General features: G+C 34.2%; 1 protein-coding gene across 1 annotated transcript; it reads left to right on the forward strand.

Moving 5' to 3' along the window:
* The first annotated feature begins 2,155 nt into the window (after positions 1 to 2,155).
* On the forward strand, positions 2,156 to 2,818 carry LOC126891662 (zinc finger protein 239-like). Its single transcript, XM_050660890.1, has one exon. It carries the CDS (start codon positions 2,156 to 2,158, stop codon positions 2,816 to 2,818), a length of 663 nt encoding a protein of 220 aa, XP_050516847.1.
* The last annotated feature ends 24,114 nt before the right edge of the window (positions 2,819 to 26,932 follow it).

Consider the following 26,932-nt stretch of genomic DNA (forward strand, 5'->3'; position numbering starts at 1 on the left):
AAATAGTAATATATAATATGTTTCGAAAATATTTGCAATTTGTTTTTTATCATCCCTTTTTTTAATAAACTTTACAATAGGCAAATGATAAATCCAGTAACAAAACTTAGGAAAATTGTCCAGTGGTCTTTTACTTCTCTAAGGTTGGGTTTGGAAACTACTATACAAAATTACACTATAGAACAGTACTAAGGTTCGAAAAATCTGACAGACAGATCACATGGAAGATGCCTTCTTAAGCTTTGCTGGACGGACCGTCTCATAAGGGGTTGAGCCAATGCGATGGGGTGATTTTCTATGCGTTCCTCACATTTCTATAAGAAGTCACTGCCATACTTTCAATGCAAATAATATACTCTTTATTCGTAACGATAAAGTCATTAGTTTTCGAGATATTTGAAGTTAAAAATGAAAAGGCACACATGTTTTGATTAATGTATTATGCTTCCTCGTTTTAGCTTCAAATATCTCGAAACTAATGAATTTATCGTTACGAATGAAGAGCATGTTATTTACATAGAAAGTATTGTAGAATCAAAAAATTGCACTAAAATAGCAATTCCGCCAGGGGCGTAGAATTTGGGAAGGGTCAACCATTCACGTTCCCCCGTCGTACGCCTCTGGTAGTAGCCAGAAACGTTTGTTTAACATAATTTCGTAGGGTGTACAGTACCAGCACCACTTACCAAACTTCGTGTTGTTGTCCCATGCCTGTCAGGAAATATTCAAAAATAAATAAAATGAAAGTTTAACTTTGACACCCTGTATTTCGGTTATTATCAACTTTTGTACTAAGATAAGTCAGCTTAAATCGACCTATTTTAACCTCAGGAATCTAAGGTTAAGCTATGGCCCTTTCTTTACCAAGCACCCTGTATGTATGTCCTCCAGGTTAATCGTCGGTCCAGATGTATTTCTAAATATTTGGCATCTTCTTTTGTTGCAAGAGATGATCATTTAAAGCCATAGTTAGACAGGCACCTTTTCATAGGGTGTAGGTGACATGGATAGATTTAATTTCATTTGCTTTAATTCGCCAGATTTTTAGCAAAGATCCAAGTGATTCTGCAGGGTTTCATAAGCAATTGCAGAATCTTTGTAAGATGCTTTAACAGCGGTATCATCTGGATATGCTACAATGGTTATATTTTTTGCTTGTGGAAGGATCAGCTGTGTAAGTGATATAGAAGATCGGACCAAGCACACTCCCCTGAGGCACGTCAGACCTTATTGGGTATTGGGAGTTGTTGTTTTGTATTATACCTTACTTGGGCGTGTCTATTTTGAAGGTACGATTTGAAGATAAGGAAAATGTTGTTTGGTAAGCTTTTTCTAATTTTGTATAACAGTCCATCGTCCCAAACTTTGTCGAAAGCTTGTGCGATGTCTAAAAAGGCAGCAGAGCAGTATTCTTGATATTCCAATGATTTATATATTTTTTATAACTCGGTGGACTTGTTCGATGCAATATTTTTTTATACACAGAATGTATTTGCTTTTTTTCAGTTTTTACAATAGAGTATATCATAAATTTTCTATAAAACCATACTTCAGTGAATTTTTATGATTTCTTAAGCATATTTGCTAATTTATTTTAAAAAATGCATATTTTTCGGAACTTAATGATTTGGCGGATGACGTACGACTGAACAGTCGTTAATTTTACCAAAATTTATCTAGAACTTTCAATAATTAACTGATTCTAAACAATGTTTGTTCTAGGTTATCACTTAGCGAAACAGACGAAATAGTACGCAAAATTAAAATTGAAGAAGAGCTCAAAGAAGAACTAGAAGTTGAAAAACCTAACAAACGCACCGTCAAAACTAAAAAAGGACCAAGAAAAAAGTTAAAACAAGAAAACGTAGTGGAAGGAGAATATCAAGCAGAAGAAGAAAACTACGATAGTGAGGGCAATCTAGTGAAACCAAAAAAGAATAAAACTGACAGAGTAGTGAGGAAAACTCGCAGGAAAAAAGGAGAGGTAGCTCATCCTCCACCTGTAGAATTAGATGAACCGATACAATGTGATGTATGTAGTGAAACTTACAAAAATAATGTTGCCTTTTGCTTGCACTCAATCAGGCACAGCGATGATGGGAAATATGCATGTCATATTTGTAACTACAGAAACGCTTCCAAGTACCACATCGAAATGCACATTAGAGCCCACGAAGGTACTACCAGTTATAAATGCGAAATTTGCAATAAGGCTTTCACAGTTAGTACCCACGCGCTCGAGCATAAGTACTTTCATTCAGGGGAAAAACCTTTCCAATGTGAGATATGTGGCAAGCATTTTATGTTTTCAAGGTTTCTGGCCTCGCACAGACGTACCCAACATTGGGAGATCATAACCGGTACTCCCTTGATCAAGTACGACTGTACCCTATGCAATAAACATTATACTTCGTCTAGTGGTTTGAAGAGACACAATTTAAGAAACCACAACTACGAAGGTATAGATACTTCCGTCCTTTGTGATATCTGTGGAAAGAAGATTTCCAGTAATGAAAAACTCAAGTTCCATAGAAGGGTTCACACAGGGTACCGCCCCCACGCTTGTGAAGTCTGCGGGAAGTGTTTTTCTACCAAAGAGCAAAAGAAGGAGCATCTCAGGGTTCATACTGGGGAGAAACCTTATATTTGTAAATACTGTGGTAAAGGTTTCACCCAAAGGTCGCCTTTGAAAATCCATGAGAGGTCTCATACAGGAGAAGCACCCTATATATGCACGTTTTGTACCAGAGGTTTTATATCGAAGAGTGCCATGGATAGCCATATGAAGAACTGCAAGATACATATTCCATTTATTTAATATTATTATATATATCTTCTCATTTCGGTGATAATTCCAATAAAACTAAATGTGAAATTGCCTTATTTTTGTATATTTGTAAATTTACTAGTCTTAGTGTACGTTATTATTAAACACAGTGCAAGTTTATTGATAGTGGTATCTTTTTATCTTCTTCTTCTAAAGGTGTCTATCTTCTAGCGATGTAGACGATCACATTGATCCATCGTATTCTATTCACTGCAGCTCGCAATAGATCAGTTAATGTTAGACCAGTCCACTTCTTAAGATTGACCAGCCAGGATATACGTCTATATCCAGGGCCTCTCTTGCCCTCAATCTTGCCTTTTGGAATCAACTGTAGAAGTCGGTATTTACTATTACGCATAGGAATGCGGCCGAAGTAAGCCAATTTTCTGTTCTTTATTATAGGTCTGGATCCCGCGTATAAAAAAAAAGTTGATTAATAGCAAGCTGAAAATTTGTTAATAGCTTAAGGGTGTCTAGTCGGATAAACTTTGATATATGGGAGCACTGGAACAGGGGCAGTTTTATTTGTGGAACAGGTTAAAAATTTGGAACGGTCAGACCACGAAAACGACACATTTATTTTGTCCGACAGAACAGACTTAAACTCTCCGAACAGAGATTAAACTCTCATGCAAAAATCAGACTGCTATTTATCACCTGTCATAATTCCTATCATTTGACATATTCTACATGTTCCACTCATTAAAACGCCCATTTGGTGATAAATAGCAGTCTGATTTTTGCATGAGAGTTTAATCTCTGTTCGGAGAGTTTAAGTCTGTTCTGTCGGACAAAATACATGTGCCGTTTTCGTGGTCAGACCGTTCCAAATTTTTAACCTGTTCCACAATTAAAACTTCCCCTGTTCCAGTGTTCCCATATATCAAAGTTTTTCCGACTAGACACCCTTAAGCTCTTAACAAATTTTCAGCTTGCTATTAATCAACTTTTTTTTCATACGTGGGATACAGACCTATTAGTCTTTGAGAATAGTTATGTTAGTTGTATGGTGTATACAGTGAGCACGTAAAGGTTGGAATAAATTCATTTTCTCGAGAATGGACGATTTTGGAAAAAATCCCAAAACCGGTCAATTTTTATTTTTAAATTACGACTTTTTGGTATATATATCATACTAGTGACGTCACCCATCTGCGCTTGATGACGTCATCGATGATTTTTTTAAACGAGAATAGGGGTCGTGTGATAGCTCATTTGAAAGGTAATTCAATTCTCTATTCAGTAATATAAACAATAACATAATTATTTATACAGGGTGTCCAAAAAAATTTTTTTTGATTAAATTTATCGACATAAAAAGAAGAATGTATGTAATTTATTTAATGAAAAATACATTTTACTGTTCTCAGAAAACAGAAAAAAATGTTTATTTGAAAAATTTTTCGCTTTTCGCTTAAATTAAATGTTTAAACTGTCACGAGGCTGGTGGGTGGCTGCTTTAATATTGAATTTAAGCAAAAAACAATATTTATCTGAAAAATAAACATTTTTTCCTGTTTTCTGATAGCAGTAAAATGAATTTTGAATTAAATAAATTACACACATTCTTCTTTTTATTTTAATAAATTTAATTGAAAAATTTTTTTTGGGCGGCCTGTATAAATAATTATGTTAATGTTTGTATTGCTGAATAGAGAATTGAATTACCTTTCAAATGAGCTATCACACGATCCCTATTTTCATTTAAAAAAATCATCGATGACGTCATCATGCCCAGATGGATGACGTCACTAGTATAATATATATGTCAAAAAGTCGTAATTTAAAAATAAAAATTGACCTGTTTCAGGATTTTTTTCCAAAATCGTCCGTTCTCGAGAAAATGAATTTATTCCAACCTTTACGTGCTCGCTGTATATGAGACCCTTAACATACGTCAGTCGCACCACATTTCACGCCTCTAATCGGTTTATGGCATCATCTGTGAGACTCCAGCTTCCTTCTCCGTAGAGGATAATAAAGACGTAACATCTAAGAATTCTTATGGGTATATTGATACTTAAAGATTAGTTACAAAGAATGTTACAAAGGCCGTTAAAATGCCAGCTAACTTTTTCAATACGAGTTTTTATTTCGTAGCTAAGCACTCTTTCTAACGATGTATCGCTTGGTGTTCTTACTAATATAATCATTATTTTAGTCTTCTTACAATTTAGTTTTGGGCCATATTTGTTATGTGTTTCTATAACATTATCCCTCATCCTTTGATGCCCCTGCAGACTATCTTTCGGCAATACTGTCTTATATCCTTACCATCGAGTTCTGATAGTTTTAGGATATAGATTAATTTTCCATATGGGACTTTGTCAAATCCCTTCTGAAAATCAATGAAACATGCATACACATCGCAGTTGACTTTACCGTTTCTTGCTTGGCTTGTTCCGAGTACTTCCTGAATTCAAATTGAACTTCAATTAGGTGTTTTTCTAATTTGGTGTAAATACGCGACTGAGAGAAAAATATAGATTCTTCCAACTATAAATTTTTGACTCGTCACCATATTTTAAGCTACAGTAAACTTGCAGTGTCTGTTTAATATTATTTTGTTATTTGTTATGTAGTTTTAAACAAACGAATAAATTATATCGAATATTTACCAAATAATACTTGTCATCACTCATCTTTCTTTATTCTCATTGTTGAAATCGTAGGAAAAACGGGAAATAACGACGAAAAACGATTGTTTTGATTTTAAACCAGACCTAATTTAATTTTAACCTTTTAGTAGTCGCGTGGATTTTGACAACATGTACAGTTACATCGGTCCAAGAGACCACTATTTATTGGACATTGTTTTGGAAATAATATGTTGGTAGTTGTAATAAGTAAGATTGAAGACTCTGAAAGCAAGATTGGAAATTTTGGATTCGGCACAAGAAACACCAGGGGAGAAAAACTTATGGAATTCCTGGAACAAGAAAACATGTATGTTATGAATACCTTCTACAAAAAGAAACCAAACAGAAAGTGGACATGGGTTGCACCTAACGGAACCACCAAAAATGAAATAGACTATTTTCTCTCAAACAACAAAAGAATATTTGAAGACGTAACAACAATCAACAACGTAACAACGGGTAGTGACCATCGTATAGTTAGAGCAAAAATAAATATTAACATGAAAGAAGAGAGAAAAAGAATATTTAAAAAAACAACGCGAATAGATGCCTTTAAATTAAAAACAAATGAAGAGCAATTCCGAGAGGTCTTAGCGGATAAGTTCAAATATGATCCTTCACATAATCAAGATGAAATTGACGAAATTAACAAAAACATCAATAAGAACCTTCTCGAAGCCGGACTAAAGGTCGCAAAGAAAACAAGTACTAAAGAAGACAAAATAAGCAACGAAACTAAACAACTAATGACGGAAAGACGACAACTACTAACGCAAAACAAACGCCATACTCAAGAATACATAGAACTTAATAAAACAATTAGAAAAGAACTAAAACGCGACTTACAAAAATGGAACGAGAACTTAATAGAGCGAGTCATTGAAAACAACAGAGGCTTAAAATGTCTAAGACCGGCACTGGGTGTTCAAAAAATCATCAAAATTAAAGACGCCAATAGTAAGGAAGAGAAGGACAAATATAAAATTACAAAAATAGTCGAAGACTTCTACAAAAGCTTGTACAGCTCCCAAAGCCAGCCTAATGAATTAACAAAGGTGAACATCAAAAGAAAAATAAAAAACGTGGGATCAGAAGTACTACCAAATATAAAGGGATTCGAAATAGAAAGAGCTTTAAAAGAACTAAAAAATAATAAAGCTCCAGGACAGGACGGTATAATTGCTGAGCTCTTGAAAACAAGCAAAACAGTAACAATCCCTATACTAACAGAGCTATTTAATAAATGTCTTCATAATAGCAAGATCCCTAAAGACTGGAACGAAAGTCTAGTAATACTTTTACACAAAAAAGGGGACAAATGTGACCTACAGAATTATAGACCGATATCGTTGCTCAGTCAAGTATACAAACTATTCATGAGAATTATTAACAACCGGTTGACCTACAAAATGGACAATTACCAACCAGTGGAACAGGCTGGCTTCCGCAAAGGATATAGTACATCAGACCATCTGCTGACAATGAGAACATTGATAGAGAAGGCAAATGAATACAAACTACCCGTATTTCTTGCCTTCGTAGACTATGAAAAGGCGTTTGATAGTATCGAGATGTGGGCCATAGAACAAGCTATTAATAATTGTAGAATAGATTCGAGATATAGACAACTAATACATAATATATATGAAAATGCAACTATGATAGTACAACTAGACGAAAATACAAATCCCATCCGTATTAAGAGAGGCGTGAGACAAGGAGACGTAATATCGCCAAAGCTTTTCAACCTAGCACTAGAAGACGTCTTCAAAACGACAAATTGGTCAACCTATGGCATTAACGTTAATGGCAAGAAGCTAAACCACCTCAGATTCGCTGACGACATTGTGATTATAGCGAGCTCATTCGAGGAACTGCAAATTATGATGGAGGAACTCGCAGGCAGCTCCCAATACGTCGGCCTGAAAATGAACATGAAGAAAACAAAAATAATGACAAACACAGATGACCCCAGACGCATAACTATAAATGGCAGTGAGATAGAAAAAATCCAGGAATATATCTACCTAGGCCAAATCCTGAAACTAGACAAAGAAAACCAAAGTGCGGAAATTAATAGAAGAGCAAGACTAGCATGGGCAGGATTTGGAAAACTTGGTTGGATACTTAAGAACCGCAAAATACCTCAATATTTGAGAACCAAAGTGTTCAACCAGTGCATCCTTCCTATCATGACATATGGGTGTCAAACCTGGACCCTAACCAAGGCAAATATGAATAAACTAGCCACAACAGAAAGAGCTATGGAAAGAGCAATGTTAGGTATACGACTGTCAGATAAAAAGAGGAACGACTGGGTAAGATCAAAAACAAAAGTCGAGGACATAACAACAAAAGTTGCCAAACTTAAATGGAGCTTCGCAGGCCACACTGTTAGACAAAAAGACCAACGTTGGAATGCAACGATACAACATTGGAGACCTTACCAAAGTAAACGACCGAGAGGAAGACCACAGATGAGATGGGTTGATGATATTAAAAGAGTAGCCGGAACGAATTTTATATTCTTCTTCTTCAGTTTATTGGCCTCCACCTTATTTTTATATTTTTTTGACATTACAACAAAATTGTCTATACGGTCAATACGAACTGCAGTGCCTTAAAAATATTTTAAAGCACTAGTGTTAGTCCGTTGGAATGGAATGTGGATAAGAAGACCAAATGTGGAATTGGAGAGGATGTATGGTGAACCAAACATAGTAGGGATCGTAAAATCACAAAGACTGAGATGGTTGGGACATATCCAAAGGATGCCAAACACGAGACTTCCCAAAAAAATACTAACGGGAGGAATAGGAGGAAAGAAGAAGAAAGGTAGACCGAAAACCAGATGGAAGAAAGATGTTGAAAAAGACATAGAAGAACTGAAAATCACAAATTGGAAAAATAAAGCAGCAAATAGGAGAGATTGGAAAGGAATAGTAAACCAAGCCATGGGCCTTCTAGGCCTGGAGAGCTAAACTATATATAGTGTTAGTCCGTTCTTTAACGGTAAAATATTGCAAAACCTCTAAATTTTAAAGAACCGCTTGGATTGACATGAAATTTGGCATACACATAGCTAACAAGTCAAAGAAAAAAAGTGATATTGTGCCGATATGTGCTTTTGCCCTGGGGGTGGTTTTAAAATATTCGTCCAAAGAAAGTCAGGAAATGGATAAACTGGCTAATTTTAAGTAACTTTTCTTCTATAGAGTTTTTTCACTAAGTCAATACTTTTTGAGTTATTTGGCAGTGAAATGTTCATATTTTCAACAAAATAACCACGCTTTTAGACGGTTTTTCGTAAATAACTCAAATAGTATGTATTTTGTCGAAAAAACATTCGTAGTAAAAATATAGCCTGTAAAAAATTTTAAAAAATGCTGTATATATCACATCTCTAGACCTAGTAGAAGCAGAGTTATAGCTAATGAAATATAGGTTCATATTCGTCAAATTCCAAATGACTTCCAAACTTTAACTGAAATAACCAAATATTAAGCACATTTCGGGGAAAATTCATTAGAACTTATTTAAAGTGTTTAAAAAAAGCTTCATTTTTGTTTTATAAAAAAAATTTTCTAACATCAAAATTAAACAAGTTACGCTCAAAATAAAGTTAGTCCCTTTTGGTTTTGGTAAAAAAATCGAGAAAATCACCCCCTAATTAGTATCTTAAATGAACTTAATCGTTACGACTTCACAAGTTTCTTGAGCATATATTGTTTATATGATCTGTAAGTTTCATCGGTTCAAAGTCCTTATTATTGAAAGGGCTGTAGTTAAAAGGGGTTGAACGAGTCACTGATCACGAATGTATGCAAATTTAGAAACACCAAATCTTAATCAATTTTTGTCTAACAGAAAAACAAAAAAATACATGATATTCAGAAAAGCAAATGTGCCTTTTTTTTGTTTTTCGAGATTTTTGGCATCTCTAACCATTTTTAAGTTATTTTGAAAAAAAAAACATATTTTTCAAAATTTAAATTTTTAAAAATTTTATTTTGAAACCAAATTTTTTCAAAAATAAGCACTTTGAATCGATGAAACTTACAGATAATATAAACAGAAATAAGTAAAATAATTTGTGGAGCGGTAACGATTAATTTCATTTAAGTTGCTAATTAGGGGGTGGTCTTCCCGATTTTTTTTTGCAAAAACAAAAGGGACTAACTTTATTTTGAGCGTAACTTGCTTAAATTTAATGCTAGAAACTTTTTGTAAAAACAAAAATAAAAATTTTTTAAACACTTTAAAAAAGTTATATTGAGTTTTCCCCAAAAAGTGCTTCATTTTTTGTATATTTCACGTCGAAATATTCTATTTGAAATTTGGTGAATATGAACGCGTACACCATTTTTTTTTACTTTTTTATGTGCTATATTTTTGCTAAGAACGTTTTTTTCGACAAAATACTTACTTTTTGAGTTATTTGCGAAAAACCGTCTAAAAATGTGGTTACTTTGTTGAAAAATGAACATATTCACTCGCAAATAACTCGAAAAGTGTTGACTTGGCGAAAAAGCTCTATAGAACAAAAGTTACTTAAAATTAGTCAGTTTACCCATTTCCGGACTTATTTTGGACATATATTTTTTCACCTCCACGAGGGGGTGAAAATCACCCCCAGGGCAAAAGCACACATCGGCACAATATCACTTTTTTTTGACATGTAAGCTATGCGTATGCCAATTTTCATGTCAATCCAAGCGGTTCTTTAAAATTTAAAGCAAAAACCGTGAAAGAATGGACTATGTCTTAAAGTAGCATTTTTAACGCTCGTATGGAGTGCTAAAAATTGCATTTTTGACACGGTTGTAGAAAAACTTATTTTAAAGTAACATTGTGGCGCATTCTCAATAAAAATAATTTTTATACTGAAAATAAGTTTTTTTTATTAGGCAGCTAGTGCTATTATCTTTTCGTCAAGATTCGTTCGTGTTCTATATAAGTCGTTGTTAACTTCCTGTATCCATCTGGATTTGGACCTGACTCTCCTTTTTTCCCTGGCCGATATTAAATTCAGAGCTATTCTTGCTGCTTTATCTCGATTTTTATATCAATATTTTCAAGGGAATCCATTATTTTTGGATTTGATGTACTTCTAAATTAATTTTGTCCTATTCTAACAGCTACCATTATTTTTCTCATTAGTTGCCCTACTATTATCAGCCTTTCTCCATCCCTTTTTGCTATTGTTGTAGTTTCAGCAACCTTACATCAGTATTGGTCTAACCAGTATTTTTATTTTTGTTCTTTATGATAGTAATTTGGACTGTAGGATTCTTTTAGTTGCTTGAAAGGGTATATTCACTTTGATAATAATTTCTTTGATATCACTTGATATGTCCCTCTTACTTTACTAGATATGGCTACTTCTTCCGAAACCTGTACCATACAATTCTCATTTCTACATCTGACCAAACCATTGCAGTCTTTGTTATTGAACCTTTTTTGAAACTACAGTGACAAAGACTCTTCCCTTATCACGTAGTTTCGGATTTTGTTCATTCCAGTCTTACCCAATCCACCGTAACATTTCCCTTTCAGCTACCTCCATCTTCTTTTCCTGAATCTTCTTGACAAACCATTCTTCATCCCACGTACACTAACGCAGGCCGCGCCACACTCTTGTATATCTTTCTTTTCAGTCTTATCCTGTAGGCAATTTCATGATCTAGTGTCCCAATATCCGTTGTCTAGTAGCTAAGGTATTTAAATTCTGCCACTCGTCTTAGTTTTTCCCAAGCAATTCGATGTCTACAACCATTGCTGTTCCTGTTAACCCCATTTACTCTGTTTTCGGCCTGCTAACTTTATTTTCGCCCTATTCAATAGCCCTTCTCGAACCATCCAACTTCTCCACCATTTCTTTGCTCTTCTCCACTAACACATCATTCGCAAAAAGTATTGACCAATGAGCCCCCTCCCTTACCCTACTCTGTCAATATGTAAACCATAACAATTAAACACGTAGAGACTCAGTGAAGAGCCTCTCGAAGAACAATAACGATTTCGGAAGTGGAAATAAAAACGTCAAATTAATAAACTTAATTTTAAAGTAAAATTGTGGCTTATTCAGAAGGATAATATATAACGTTATTACCTTTTAATTCGGCCTTTTTCTTTTGTGTTCTTTTTCGCTTATAGTCTATATTTAAATTCAAACGACTATTGATCAAAAAATTGTCCCAAATGTGTGATGGTAACCTAAGGAAGCATCAATAAACAAGTTCGAAATAGGTATCAGTGGTCACAACGTTTTACCAATGAAATTACGATTCTATAGAGACAATGCAGTTTTCTTTTAAGAGAGAGATAATTATACTTTATTGATACTATGTACCAAAAGGCCATCGACTAAAGTCTTTCAGGCAATTTTCTTTTAATATTATTATAAATCTTAGTTATGCCTGAATGTCGTCCTGATATTGAATGTCGCTTATAATTACTAGTCCTGTCGCCAGGGGGGGTATAACGGCCTCCTTAATTCAGTTGGACTTACCCAAGTTTTTTTTTATATATTTTGACCCGTAGAATACGAATTTTTTGGGTAACAGTTGATCCGGATGTCGATAAGATTGTTATAAACAAAGAACTTGAGGAATTATATAACAGCGATTTTTCGCAAAACAAAACATTTTTTTGTATTTTTTGGGTGATTCTCAGCAAAAAATGGTCCTACAAGTTTTTTCGTAGGATGCATAGTTTTAGAGATAAACGCGGTTAAACTTTCAAAACATCGAAAAAGTGAAATTTTTGAACCCGAATAACTTTTGATTAACAAATAAAATAGCAATTCTGCTTACTGCATTTGAAAGTTCAATTCAAATTCTATCGGTTTTGATTATTTGCATTGCTAAAAATTAAGTTTTTATTTGTTGAACAAAGCCATAAAGACATACTCTTTCCCGGGCCCAATGCATGCATTTTAATGTACGTAATATACGTAGAAATTGTCTCTATGCGCGTCTACTCGTTCGATTTCAAATGGGAAATGCATTGAAAACATCATTCAATCACTATGTGTTTATAGCTTTGTTTAACAATAAAAAAATTAATTTTTAGCAATGAAAGTAATTAAAACCGATAGAATTTGACTTGAACTTTCAAATGCGGTAAGCAAAATTGCTATTTTATTTTTCAATCAAAAGTTATTCGGGTTCAAAAATTGCAATTTTTCGATTTTTTGAAAGTTTAACCACGTTTATGTCGAAAACTATGCATCCTACGAAAAAACTTGTAAAAACATTTTTTGCTTAGAATGACCCAAAAAATACAAAACAATGTTTTGTTTTGCGAAAAATCGCTGTTATATGATTCCTCAAGTTGTTTGTTTATAACAATCTTATCGACATCCGGATCGACTGTTACCCAAAAAATTCGTGTTCTACGGGTCAAAATACATAGAAAAAACTTGGGTAAGTCCATCTGAATTAAGGAGGCCGTTGTACCCCCACTGGCGACAGGACTATAATGGAAACCAGCAAATTTTCATTTATACAAGTATTTTTATTTATTGAACCACTTCTTCACGAAGTGAGAAGAGTAATATTGACAACTTGAGTCTGCTACAAAATATTTGTGCTCTACTTTCCTGGTAAGTACATTGCGCTTCCTTAAATAATATAAACTTTGAATTAACGTCTAACGGCTCAATCTTCTACATTTATTCTTTTTTTTTAATTAATGTCACTAATATATTTGTATTTTAGGATCAAAGAGCAACTTAAACGAAAACTAAAAGCACGCCACAAAAGAACCTCAGAAGACCACCCACCTCCGTTAAAGCTGGACCAACCAATCAAATGCGACGAGTGCGAAAAACTGTTCGAAAGCAACATCGATTTTGCATTGCATTCAAAGTCTCACGACAAAGACGGAAAATACAGTTGTCATTTATGTATCAACTTCCGAAACGCGTCCAAATACCAAATAGAAATGCACGTTAGAGCCCACGAAGGTACCACCAAGTACAAGTGCGAGGTTTGTAATCAAGGCTTTACTATTAGTACTCATGCTGCTGAACACAAGTACTTCCACACTGGTGAGAAGCCGTTCCAATGCGAAATATGTGGTAAACATTTTATGTACTCCTGGTTTCTTTCGAGGCATAGAAAATCGTCACATTACGAGATACTCACTGGAAACCCTTTGGTGAAGTACGACTGTTCCATCTGTAATAAACACTATGCTACCGCTTCTAGTTTAAGCAGACATAAGTTGAGTAAGCACAAGAAGATTGATGGATCAGTACTTTGTGACATCTGCGGAAAGAGGCTTTCCAGTAGAGAGAAACTTAAGTTTCATCTTAGAACACATACGGGGTATAAACCACATTCTTGCCATCTATGTCCAAAGAGTTTTTCCAAGAAAGATCAACTTGTGGAACACGTTAGGGTACATACAGGCGAGAAACCTTACATTTGTAAATATTGTGGACGGGGATTCACTCAAAGAACGCCATTAAAAACGCACGAGAAAACTCATATTAAAGAAGAACCCCTGCCCTGTATAATATGTGGTTCTATAACAGAATGTCCTCACTTACCTAAGCCATTTACTTCTTCACAAAGTATCATGCCTTGCGCAATTTGTGGTGAGTTGGGACCTTGCCCACATTTACCTGGAATGCATCTTAAAACGACCAAAGACGAGAACTTGTCTTGTCCTGTTTGTGGATCTCAGTCTATTTGCGATCACATCTTGAAGATGAGCATGATCACTCCACCACGAGAGGATGTAGCTTGTCATATTTGTGGGGAGCTAGGGTTTTGTCCTCATATTCCCAGGTTTCCTTTTAAAACTCCTAAAACTGAGGAGATAATGTGTAATATTTGCGGACAATCCGGAACATGTGTTCATCTTCAGAACATGATGACGTTTTCTTTCCCGTCGTAAAGTGTTTTAGATGCCATCGAATTGAAAGACTGTATCATAGGTTTTGATTTTTATTTTTGTAAAGAAATGTTTAGTAGGAAGTAAGTTGATGATAGTATATCGGGAAAGTATGAGAAAACTGTCAGTTTATGTCCAAAAGAGTTAAGGGAACGTAAATTGTTGCTTAGCTTGTTCTATTTCAATTGTTATGAGCACCCGTAGATCGAGTGTAGATAACCTAAAAATGATTTCTTGTCGAAAAATGCGTACTTATATCTTTTTTTAAAGACATATAGGTAACACCTAGTCTGCTTGCTGTAATCTAAACCTGTTCCTCCAGTACGGCAGAGAAAAGTGTTTGTAAACAGGATATGCATCTCTTTCTAATCGACGGGGTTTATCTAATCGGCGGCAGTGGGAAAGCCACGTGATCGATAAACCCAATGACGTCGATAAGAAAGAGACGCATACCCTGTTTACAAACACATTTCTTTATCGCACTGGGGGAACAGTTTAAGATTGCAGCATGCAGACTAGATATATGGTTCTTTTTGGGGATGGCTGCATCTATTTTTTTTTGTGTATGAATATCAAAATATGTATTTCTAATTTTTACATATTTTTCCATCAGGTGAAGCACCGACAGAAACCCAAAACATTGGTTTTTAGATTTTTTTGGGACTTTCCCCCTTTTATAGACATCAAAATAGATCAAAGCAAGGTTTTCTTTAGGTTATTATATGTAGTAAACTGATTATATGTAGTAAACTGTAAATTATATTATATGAAGTAACTGATTCCTTTATGACATCCAAACATAGGGCCTTTAATCACCCAAAAACCATGTTTTTTAAGGTTTTAAGGGTTTTTGCGGGGTTATTCATATTTTTCGAGACCGATACAAGCTGAATCAATGCGCCTCCAATTCGTATTCATAAAATATGAAAAATAATAATTTCAGCCCTCAATGAAGCAAATACGACCATCGTTTAAATGAAAAACCAGGTTTTTAAGGACAACATTCTGTTTAATGCTGTAGAAAGGTAAAAAACAGGAAAACCTGTTTTTTGCATAAGCGATTGATTGTGTTTGCTCCTTTGAGGCCTGAAACTATTCTTTTTCATATTTTTTTTAATACACATTGGAAATGCATTTGTCGCATCCAAGAGACGAAAAAGTGACGGAGCGGTTCCAGAACTGTTGGGAATTCGTTCTCTGAATGTGAAGCTACTTGCGGAACGTGTTACGGACCGGTAGCCATAACTGTGAGTTTATTTTAATTCTGCTACCTCCGTCCAACGTATGCTACTTTTGTGAATTTGTCAACAGACTTGTTGAAAAATGGCGTCAAGTACTGATTATTAATTGGAAAATGGCGCAGACTGTAAACAATCCATGGTCTTTGACCATGATTATGAAGTAAAAAACAATTTATTATGCAGAGGCAAGTATAACCTCACATACAACAGAAAGTGATAGGCTGTCACGAATTTAGGGAGCGGAACATTCACAAGATGAAACATAACTGCCGCTCCATCGGAAACTGCTCCCTAACTTTGTCGTCTTCTGAATGGAACCATTGATTCATGTTGTATCGATCTCAAAAAATATTATTAAACCCGCAAAACCCCTAAAAACACAATTTTTTAAGGGGTTTTGTACAACTATGTCCTAAAGGAATCAGTTACTTCAAATTACATGTAACCTATCAAAAAAATCTTGATTTGACCTAAAAAATCTGTTTTGGGTTTTTAAAGGTCGCACACGGGTAGCAACTGTTGCTAAAAAGAAGAAAGTTCCACATACTCTCTAGATATACCATATGTTTATATTTACCAGAAAAAATCAGTATTATAGAAAATACCTTACCCTCAACTGTATATTACACTGATTATTTCATTCATAGGAGATTTTGACCAATAGGAAGCTACAGAAATCTAAATTAAATTGATAATTTTTGATAATTGCCCGTTGTCAAGTATATTACGTCAGATGCCCTTCGTTGCTACGAAAAAATACATTCAGTGACATTAATGGCAATTAATGTTTTAAAAATTATAAAAGTGATGACTTTTAACCGTAAAATATTTATAACAACTGTGTGTTTAGTTGTACTAATTTGTACTTACATAAATAAATTACAATAAAATTTTGGTTTTGAACAGTTTTATTCATGAAATAATCGCAACAAATTGCACTCGATCTCTAAAATTAATATAGAATTTTAGAGCTCTTGTGCAATTACTACTGATAATTTAATTAATGTTAGAATCTTAAAGAATTTTATTCAGAAAATCCATAACTTTTTTTAAATAAAACTGTAAAACTTTTTTAATACAAACAAATTTTGTACAACAAATTAAAGCTCTCTAGGAAAATCTATCAATTATAATAAAATTTCGTCGGGTTGGAGATACAGGGGTACGAGTGATATACAGGATTCTTGGCATAACAAATTTTTGAAATTGTAGAAGAATATCTTTTATTAAGCATGCTCCACATGTAGTCGTAATGCATAATAATTTTTTCTTCATTTTATGCAGTTTTTTATTATATTCCTGCTCTTTCTTCTACAGAATCCATTCATTCTCATTGTTAATTTAGTTTACTTTTGGTGATAATATGGAATCTCATATTTCTATATTACTTCATAATTTTCTTTACCTTGTTTTGAGATTGTTACAATATTTATTATTGTTATTATTATTTTAACTTAAATGGAACACCCTGTAGTCTCTTATTCTAAAACAAAATTCAAAAGATTCTGACCAAAATTACATTTAAAACATTTTGTATATTTCTGTTTCTTTGCGCATTGAGAAGCAAAAAGAAAAGTAAGTCGGTGCCAAATCTTGTCCGCAGGACGGACTAATTCAACGTTTTGTCTAAAAAAATTCACTTGTGTGAATAAATTAATACATGTTAGATATATCTAGAACCAAAAATCCCTAAATATGTAAGATCATATGTATATCTATTGTAAATAACTTTGAGAAAAATGTCCAAGATTTTATCTACCAAATGGTAAAATATTTAGGAGTATTTTTATAACGTATTTAGACAGTTTTTGATCATTCTACATTTTGACATTTGTTACATATTTTAAAGCTTGTTTTTTATGTAAAATTAGGCATATACATACCTACATACTCTGCATTAACTTGGTTGGCAACTTTTCAATTATTATGGTGTGACTCCTAATAAAGAAATTTAAGAAAACATTTTGTTATCGATATTGTTCCGTCTTCTTATAGTTTAGTTAATTTTAGTTTTCTCGATTTTATTTTACGATGTAAATTCATATCAGGCCATTCTTAAATAAAATTTAGGTAAATTATTTTCCAGAAATCTCTTAAAACATTAAAATACATTAATTCTTACCCATATTTCTGGGTAACATTTATCATTTAGAAAGTAGGTATTTGGAAAGTTATGCGAGTGAAGCGATATTGTCAGCTTCTGAGAAGGACAGTGATGACGATTAGTTAATTACGTGTTTTCCAAAGTGAAATTTTGTAGGACAGATATAGACATTTTTTGTTTTCTCCACCACCAGGGGATTTCTGGTCGAGAGCCGTTTTGTAATTTTAGTAGTATTCAGTAGCGAGCGAAAATTAGATCTGTAAACACGTATAGCAATCAATAAAGAGTTCTATCGAAAAGTGTCGTAGCATATTATTTTAATTTGCTAAAGTAATATTTTATAGCAACGTATACTCACGGTAAACTGATCATGGGTCAGATTTTTTCAGAAAATGTTGATACTTTACGACACCCAGATAAGCATGTGTGTCTTTCAGTGATATCCCCAGGATGTCATGGAAAAGCTTAAAAACAATTGTTCTTCCCAGCGCTTTATATCCTGACAATCTCTATCTTACAGGTTTCTTCTTTCTTTAATGTTAAAATTATGCTCACTCGGCTTCCACGTCGATATTGACTGGGCCGAGCTTTCGACGTCCTCTCTGAAGTCATCTTCGTGGCTTCGGGGGTCTCAGTCTTCTGAGCTCCCAGACACTACACTGTTCACTGCACTTCACAGTGCAACTTCTATTCTTACTCATATAATGAGCTTGGTATCCTATTTCGCAGTATTCCTAGTTTTTCATTGTCAGAAACCTTCTTCTTCTTCCGTCTTGTATGTAGGCTTTAAAGCCTGTTTCTTCTTCAATATTAGCCTCCTAAATTATATAAGTTATCGCACCATCTTTTTCTTGGTCTGCCAATACTTCTTCGTCCATTTGGTGACTTATCTCGTGCTATTCGTACTATCATATCCTCTGCCATTCTACTAATGCGTTCTTTTCACTCCTGTTTCCGTTTTGTCACCCATCCATTTATGTCTTCTACATTGCATGATCTTCTTATGTTTTCGCTTCTCTTCCTATCCAACAGACTTTTCCCTGATATTCGTCGGAGTATTTTCATCTCTGTTGTTTCTAGTAGTCGTCTCGTTTTAGATGTGTCAGGTCTTGTCTCCACCGTGTATGTCAATATAGGTCTAATTGCTGCTTTATAGATTCTTGCTTTTGTGTCTTGTCTTAGGTGTTTGTTCTTCCAGATTGTGTCATTAAGGGATCCCGCCGCTTTACTTGCTTTTAAGCTTTGTTGTCGTACTTCCTCTTCAACATCTCCGTAACTGGTTATATCTATTCCCAGATATCTAAACCTTGCTTCCTGCTTTATTATTTTCCCATCAATTTCGATTTTACATCGTAGTGGTAGTGGGTATTTAGATGTTGTCATATATTTGGTTTTTTCTGCTGATATTATCATATTATATTTCTTGGCTGTTGTATTGAAGATGTGTGTTAATCTTTGGAGATCGTCTTTTGTCTCGGCGATTATTGCGGCGTCGTCTGCATAACATAATATTTGGATTTCTTTGTTCCCCATTCTGTAACCATGACCTTTACGTACTGCTTGTATTATTTCGTCCATTATTATATTAAAGAGCAGTGGGCTTAATGAGTCACCTTGTCTGACTCCGCTTTGTACTGGTATAAACTGCGTTAGTTTTCCATTTATCTTTGCCTGTATTCGATTATGAAAGTAGATGTTTTCGATGGTTTGTATAATATTGATTGGTATGTTTCTTCTATACAATAAATGTAAGACGTCTTCGACTTGGATGCGATCGAAAGCCTTTGTCAGGTCTATAACACATAGATATGCTGGTTTATTGTACTCAATGGCCTTTTCTGTGATTTGTCTCAGTACAAATACGGCGTCTACGCAGAATCTTCCGTATCTGAATCCTTGTTGTTCATCTGATAAAGTTGTTAGTTTATTGATTTTGTTGATTAGGACTTTTGTGGTTGGCTTAAGTGCGGTGTTCAGTAGATTTATACCTCTATAATTATTGTTGGGGTCTTCTTTGTCTCCTTTCTTGAACATTGGTATCCTTATGCTGTTTCTCCATGTGTCTGGTATCTTGCAGTGCAATATTAGTTTCTTGTATAAGTTTCAGTTTTTTGTATAAGTGTATTGTCAGAAACCTGTGGTCTCTTTTTATTTTCTCATAGGTTCATTTAAATTTTAGAAATCCCACACAATGTACTAACCAAGTTAACACAGATACTATATTTTGGTGCAATAACAATAATCAAAATTTTTGGTGATTCATAAATGTTTATTGTTGAAATAACAAATCTATTTTTGCGTATTTTAAATACAAAATATGTCGTTGAAAAATTCGTTTATTTTTTATATGTACAACGAAAAAACTAATCCTATAAAAATTTGTTCACTACAAGCTTTGCAATTGTATATATTGAATGTATATGTGTTAATACTTTATTTTGATGTTGATGTGTTGAAAAATATACAGTCATTGCGCCTGCAAAACCCGCCAAACATTTTTTGATTTGTCAATGACAAAACACCATGATTTTTTAAATGAGAATAGAGGTAGTGTGCTAGCTCACTTGAAAGTTTATTCAATTCCTCTTCAGTGAAAAAAACATTAACAAAATTAAAGGGTTATGGAAATAAAATTCAGAGCTACTCACAATCTGTTTTATTGAGTTAAAAGGACGACCGGACCAGTTTCGGAACTTACAATTTACTGTCCATTTTCAGATCTTCGGTAAAGGTCCACTTAAAGTGATGCTTCTTCTTCTTCTTCTAGTTGCACAATGTGCCTCTAGTATGTTGTCGTTCCATCATTTTCGTGGTCTTCCCACTGATCGTTTTCCTATTTGGGAACCGTCTCTCGCTGTCCTGACTACCCTATTTGTTGTCATTCGGCTTATGTGGTCATTCCATTCTATTCTTCTGTTTCTTACCCAGTTATTAATGTTAGACACCTTGCATCTCCGTCGTATATCTGTACTTCTAGCTCTGTCCCATAGAGTCTTACCATCGATTTTTCGAAGGGTTTTCATCTCCGTTGTTTCGAGCAATAATTTTGTCCTCTCTGTGTCGGGTCGTGTTTCTGCCGCGTATGTCATTATTGGTCTGATGACTGTTTTGTAAATTCTGCATTTCATTTCTTTTCCGATATTTTTATTTCTCCATATTGTGTCATTCAGGAAACCTGCGGCTCTGTTTGCTCTATTCACTTGATCTTCCACTTCTGTTTCGAGCCTTCCGTAGCCAGATAGTGTGATGCCTACGTATTTAAACTCCATCACTTGTTCTATTATCTGACCTTCCAGCTCCAATTTACATCTTATTGGATCTGCTGTTATAACCATGCATTTTGTCTTTTGTGAGGAAATTAACATGTTAAATTTTCTGGCGATTATGTTGAATTTGTAATGTTGTAAATCATCTTCACTTTGAGAGATTAGTATTGCATCGTCCGCATAGCAGATTATTTTAAGTTGTTTTTCTCCCATTTGGTATCCTTTTTTAGTTCTTACTTTTATATTATTTCGTCCATGATCAGGTTGAACAATAAAGGACTCAAGGAATCCCCCTGTCTTATCCCATTGCCGGCTTCAATTGGGTCAGTTAATTCATCGTCCACTTTTACTTTTATTGTGTTGTTCTGGTAGATGTTTTCGATCGAATTAATTATTCCTAAAGGTGATGCTAGTTTAAGGGCCAGTTGTTCGAACGCTAATCAAAAATGATCATTATCAAATATTTAATTACAATTATATTTTATTAAGCGTACTTCTGACAGATATCACATTTTGAGGTTATGTTGATATTTTTGGCTGATTTATTTTATTATTTTGGTTTTAATCTAAAATAAACCACAATTAAACTCTTTCTGATGTTAATATCTTGTTTTACTTACAAATCGATAATAATAATAAACAATTTTTAATCATTTAACAGCTGCGGCTATATTTTAATTACTGCTTTACCTACAATCAATGAATGATTAGTGTTTTACATGTATTTTTGATGTCTCGATTTGGTTCCCATCAAGAAAATTGATTACAATAAACTGATTGATTATAATCAACTTCTTGATTAGCGTTCGAACAACCGGCCCTAAGGAATATAGTAGAATAGACTCGTACTAAGCGCTCGTTTGTGCTATGATGTTGTCTAGTGGTTTTCAACTTCATTAGAAATAGACGAAGTGGTGATGTGTCTTGAGTAGTTGATTGGGAAGAAAACTATTGTTTTCAAAATTTAAGAAAATAATTGATGTGAACTGTTTGTCTGACTTAAGGTGATGTTGTTTTATTGACTTACTTTTATTTATTGTATAGGTATATTTTAGAGATATGTGTTATTTATTGAAATTTTTGGGAAATGACAGTTTCTTATATGGGTCATTAAGTGGAAAAGAAAATTCACAGATGTTGATAATAACTTGGGTGGTTTTTTAGGAAATAACAGAATTAAAGTCGCCTGATATTAATATAATGTGGGACAGAATTGTGAGGTCGTTTACATAACATGTTGTACCGGGTGTCCCAATAAGAATGGCTCTCGGCCATATCTCAGGAACCGTTTATAGTAGAGCTTTGAAATAAAAAATTTTATAACAAAAGTTGCCTCAGGAAAAGCCTGGAAATTATTTTCATAATTGTGGGTCCACCGCTAGAGGGCGTAATTGAATATCAAAAATAAAAAAATCTAAATTTTACAAAATTTTCCTAATGAAGGGGCACTGGAAATTCGATTATTGTATTCTTCATCAAATTCTGCGCATATTTGATTTAACAAGTTTAACTCTACCTTTGCAAATAAATGGTGGGGGTGAGTGGGAACCTTGTTATGAAAAAATGGCTGTAAGTCCGGTTCTACTAAATAAAATTTTGAAAACTGGGTCTTGTTGAAGACAGATCTTTTTCTTCAATGTAAGCGTGATAATTTTGAACCATCCTAATAAGTAATAAGCCAGATGGGAGGCGTTATTTAATTTTTTTCAGAAATCTAGTTTTTTTTGGAAAATATTAAATACAAGTATGTATTTTTAATCATACTTTATAAAATTAGATTAAATTAGCAATAGAATAGCGAAAACCGCATGTCGATATCTTTTTTCTATCTCAAGATATCTCGAGAAACGTGTAAATTTAATACATAACTGTTACTATCACCGGTAAACTAAGTTAATGAAAAGTAGTGTGCTGTGGAAAAAACCAAATAACATTTTCCAGATGTCAACGTATAAAAATATAATTAATTAAAACAACAATATAAAGAGAAACAATACTATTAAAATTAAATATAACACAGAACAAAAAGAACTACTTAGTGACGACCTAAATATTCAAATTGTTGCCCATCATACACTACTCTAGAATACATTATCCAGAGAATACTAAACGCCATTCAAAGCATATCGAGAGCAGAAATTGCGACTGCTGTTCAATCTACTCTTGAAAGAGTAAATGTTTGCAACGAAAATGATGGGCAAAAATTTGAACGTTTATATCATCACTAAATAGTTGTTTTTATTTCTTTGTAATAGGGCTTTTCAACGCTTCTCATTTGTTTCGAGCCTCTGTCATATGCCGTATAATCCGTGTATAATATTAATATACGAGATATGAACGAGGCTCGAAACAAATGAGAAGCGTTGAAAAGACCTATTATACGTTGACAGCTGGAAAATGTTTCCATAGCACACTACTTTTAATGAATTTCGTTTACCGGTGACAGTAACAGTTATGTTTTTAAATTTACACGTTTTGTAAGATATCTCGAGATAGAAAAAAGGTATTAACATGCGGTTTTCGCTATTCTGTTGCTAATTTTGTTTAATTTTGTAATATGGTATTAAAAATGCAGGTTTGCATTTAATATTTTCCAAGGAACACTAGATTTCTTAAAAAAATTAAATAACGCGTTCTAGCTGGCATATTACTCAGTAAGTTGGTTCGAAATCATAACTTTTACATTGAAGAAAAAGATCTGTCTTCAACAAGACCAAGTTTGCAAAATTTGATTAAGCAGAACCGGACTCACAGCCAGTTTTTCATAACAAGGTTCCCACTCACCCCCAGCTCTTATTACCAAAGGTAGACCTAAACTTGTGAAATCAAATATACGTAGAATTTTATGAAGAATACGACGATTGGATTTCCAGTGCTCCTTCATTAGGAAAATTTTGTAAAATTTAGATTTTTTAATTTTTGATATTCAATTACGCCCTCTAGCGGTGGTCCCACAATTATGAAAATAATTTCCAGGCTTTTCCTGAGGCAACTTTTGTTATAAAATTTTTTATTTGAAAGCTCTACCATAAACGGTTCCTGAGATATGGCCGAGAGCCATTCTTATTGGGACACCCGGTACATCAGGTCGAACAAAATGTTCTAATGTGAATGCAAAACAACGGTCTACACTCTATTAACGCCCTGCTTACCAACTAAAACGCTGCAATATAAGTTACCGCGACTATACTTCCTAGAGAAATCTTATTTCCTCGAGGTATTTCACGCAGGAATATCTTCTAAGATTTGTGTAAAAGATTCTGTACATGCTTAGTTCCTTTTTAAATACAATGGTAAGAACGGAAGATCTATTAACAACATAAGACATGCAGATGACACCGTGATTATAGCAAGCTCTGCTGAACAACTCCAACTACTACTAAACAAAACAAACAATTTCTGTAAAGAATATGGACTAAAAATGAATATAAAAAAGACCAAATACATGATAATAACTAAGAAAACAAACATACAAACAAGCATACATTTGGGAAATGTACCGATAGAAAGGGTTGATAAATACAAATACTTAGGAACCTGGATTTCAGAGAAAAATGATCAAACAACAGAAATAAGGACCAGGATAGAAATAGCAAGAAATGCGTTTGTAAAAATGAAAACAGTTCTCTGCAACAAAGACCTTAGCTTAGAACTGAGAGCAAGAGCTTTGAGATGCTACGTGTTCTCGATACTACAATATGGACTTGAAAGCTGGACATTAAAGCAAGAACACATAAATAAGCTACAGTCATTTGAAATGTGGTGTTACAGAAGAATGCTTAGCATAGCATGGACACAGAGGAAAACGAACACGGAAGTACTGCGAGAAATGGGTAAAGAATGCGAAATAATAAACACAATAAAAATAAGAAAGTTACAATATCTGGGACACGTAATGAGGGGACCGCGATATGAAATGCTAAGACTGATAATACAGGGAAAGACAAGAGGCGGAAGGAGTATAGGAAGAAGGAGAGTGTCATGGTTAAAGAATTTAAGGGACTGGTTTAGATGCAGTTCTATAGAACTCTTTAGAGCAGCGGTGGATAGAGTAAAGATAGTGATGATGATATCCAACCTCCGATTAGGAGACGGCACTTGAAGAAGAAGAAGAAGAAGAACGAAAACTGTTCTATTGATACTGGCAATTTTCAAACTGTTTTTATCGGCTTTTGCAGGTACATTGACAAATGTATAAAACATGAATAACCCTGTTTGGTATGTTAATACGAATGAGTACAATAAATGTAATACTGTTCGAGCTTTAACAAGCTTATTCAGTTTTAACTGTTTTATATAATAAACTGTATTTATGAATAAAATAATAGTTTTTCATTTAAATATACTTTTCTTCATTAGAAGAAAAGAAAGTCTGTTGATGCTCAATCTTCGTTGATGCTCACCGACTTTCGATAAAGTCTGGCATGGAGGTTTAATACATAAATTAAAAGCTTTTTGTCCAAACAGTACTCGCAAGTTTTTTTTCTGAAAAATGGCTTTGGCAGAGCCAATTAGCCAGACAAGTTTTTACAGTCTTACATAAATGAACGGCATTTTAGAATTAAACAAGAAGACTGCTTTTCAGACTTAACAGAAATTAGAGCAGGTGTTCCACAAGGCAGAGTGTTGGGTTCGGTCCTATACCTACTATACATGTGTGATATAGCTGTACTGGAAGACAGTCATCTTTGCTGTTGATACGGATATCCAAGCAGTAGGGACGACTAGTGAAGATGCGACCAACAAAGTCAAAATAGCAGTTAACCAAATCCATAAATGGACACAAAAATAGAGAATCGGGTTGACTGAAGCTATATCTGTTTACTTTACGAAGAAAAAAATACACCATATACCAGATATAATCAACAATATCCAAGTACCATATGCAGATACTACTAAGTATTTAGATATAGCATTAGATAAAAAAAATATGCTTGAAGGCTTACGTCAAGAAAAATGGGAAGAAGTAAATATAAGGTATCAAAAAATATATTGGCTAGTTGGAAAAAACTTCACCACGTCGATGCATAATAAGTTATTAAAAATGTATAAACATTCTCAATTTCTTTGCAAAACGAAAATGCAGCAGCTGCATAATACTCTGGTTAAAGCGGAGAGTGCAGGAAGAGTCTATACCGGTTTCGGAGATCTTTTTCCCCTCATCAGTAAACCCATATCCTCTTCTCTCCGCTTTAACCATTTACCATAGCTTAGGGCCTTCCCGAATTGCAAAGAAAGAAATGTCACGGATGAACTAGGGCCATCTACCGGAAAACAAACTAAGTTATCAATCGAAGCAGCGCAGAAAACGACAATAAATATCGCCTCCGTACCACCAGATTGACAACAGGTGGAATACTTTCTTTGGTTACACCTCCTGAGACTTTTACAATTTATAAGTCATACAGGGGCCGAGAAAATTAAGATGAGAGAATTTTAAATAATTCACAACTCATCTACTCAGCATGGTAAAGCTCCAACAAGAAAAATTCCTTAATACTCAAAAGAGTAAATGAATTAAAAATGTATAAACATTCTCAATTTCTTTGCAAAACGAAAATGCAGCAGCTGCATAATACTCTGGTTAAAGCGGAGAGTGCAGGAAGAGTCTATACCGGTTTCGGAGATCTTTTTCCCCTCATCAGTAAACCCATATCCTCTTCTCTCCGCTTTAACCATTTACCATAGCTTAGGGCCTTCCCGAATTGCAAAGAAAGAAATGTCACGGATGAACTAGGGCCATCTACCGGAAAACAAACTAAGTTATCAATCGAAGCAGCGCAGAAAACGACAATAAATGTCGCCTCCGTACCACCAGATTGACAACAGGTGGAATACTTTCTTTGGTTACACCTCCTGAGACTTTTACAATTTATAAGTCATACAGGGGCCGAGAAAATTAAGATGAGAGAATTTTAAATAATTCACAACTCATCTACTCAGCATGGTAA

Source organism: Diabrotica virgifera, chromosome 9 (assembly GCF_917563875.1).
Source record: "Diabrotica virgifera virgifera chromosome 9, PGI_DIABVI_V3a".
In the NCBI taxonomy this organism is placed as follows: Eukaryota; Metazoa; Arthropoda; class Insecta; order Coleoptera; family Chrysomelidae; genus Diabrotica; species Diabrotica virgifera.

What these genes read in the sequence shown, in the direction of transcription:
- LOC126891662 (XM_050660890.1), top strand. Translation starts at nt 2,156, where the DNA reads ATGCACATTAGAGCCCACGAAGGTACTACCAGTTATAAATGCGAAATT.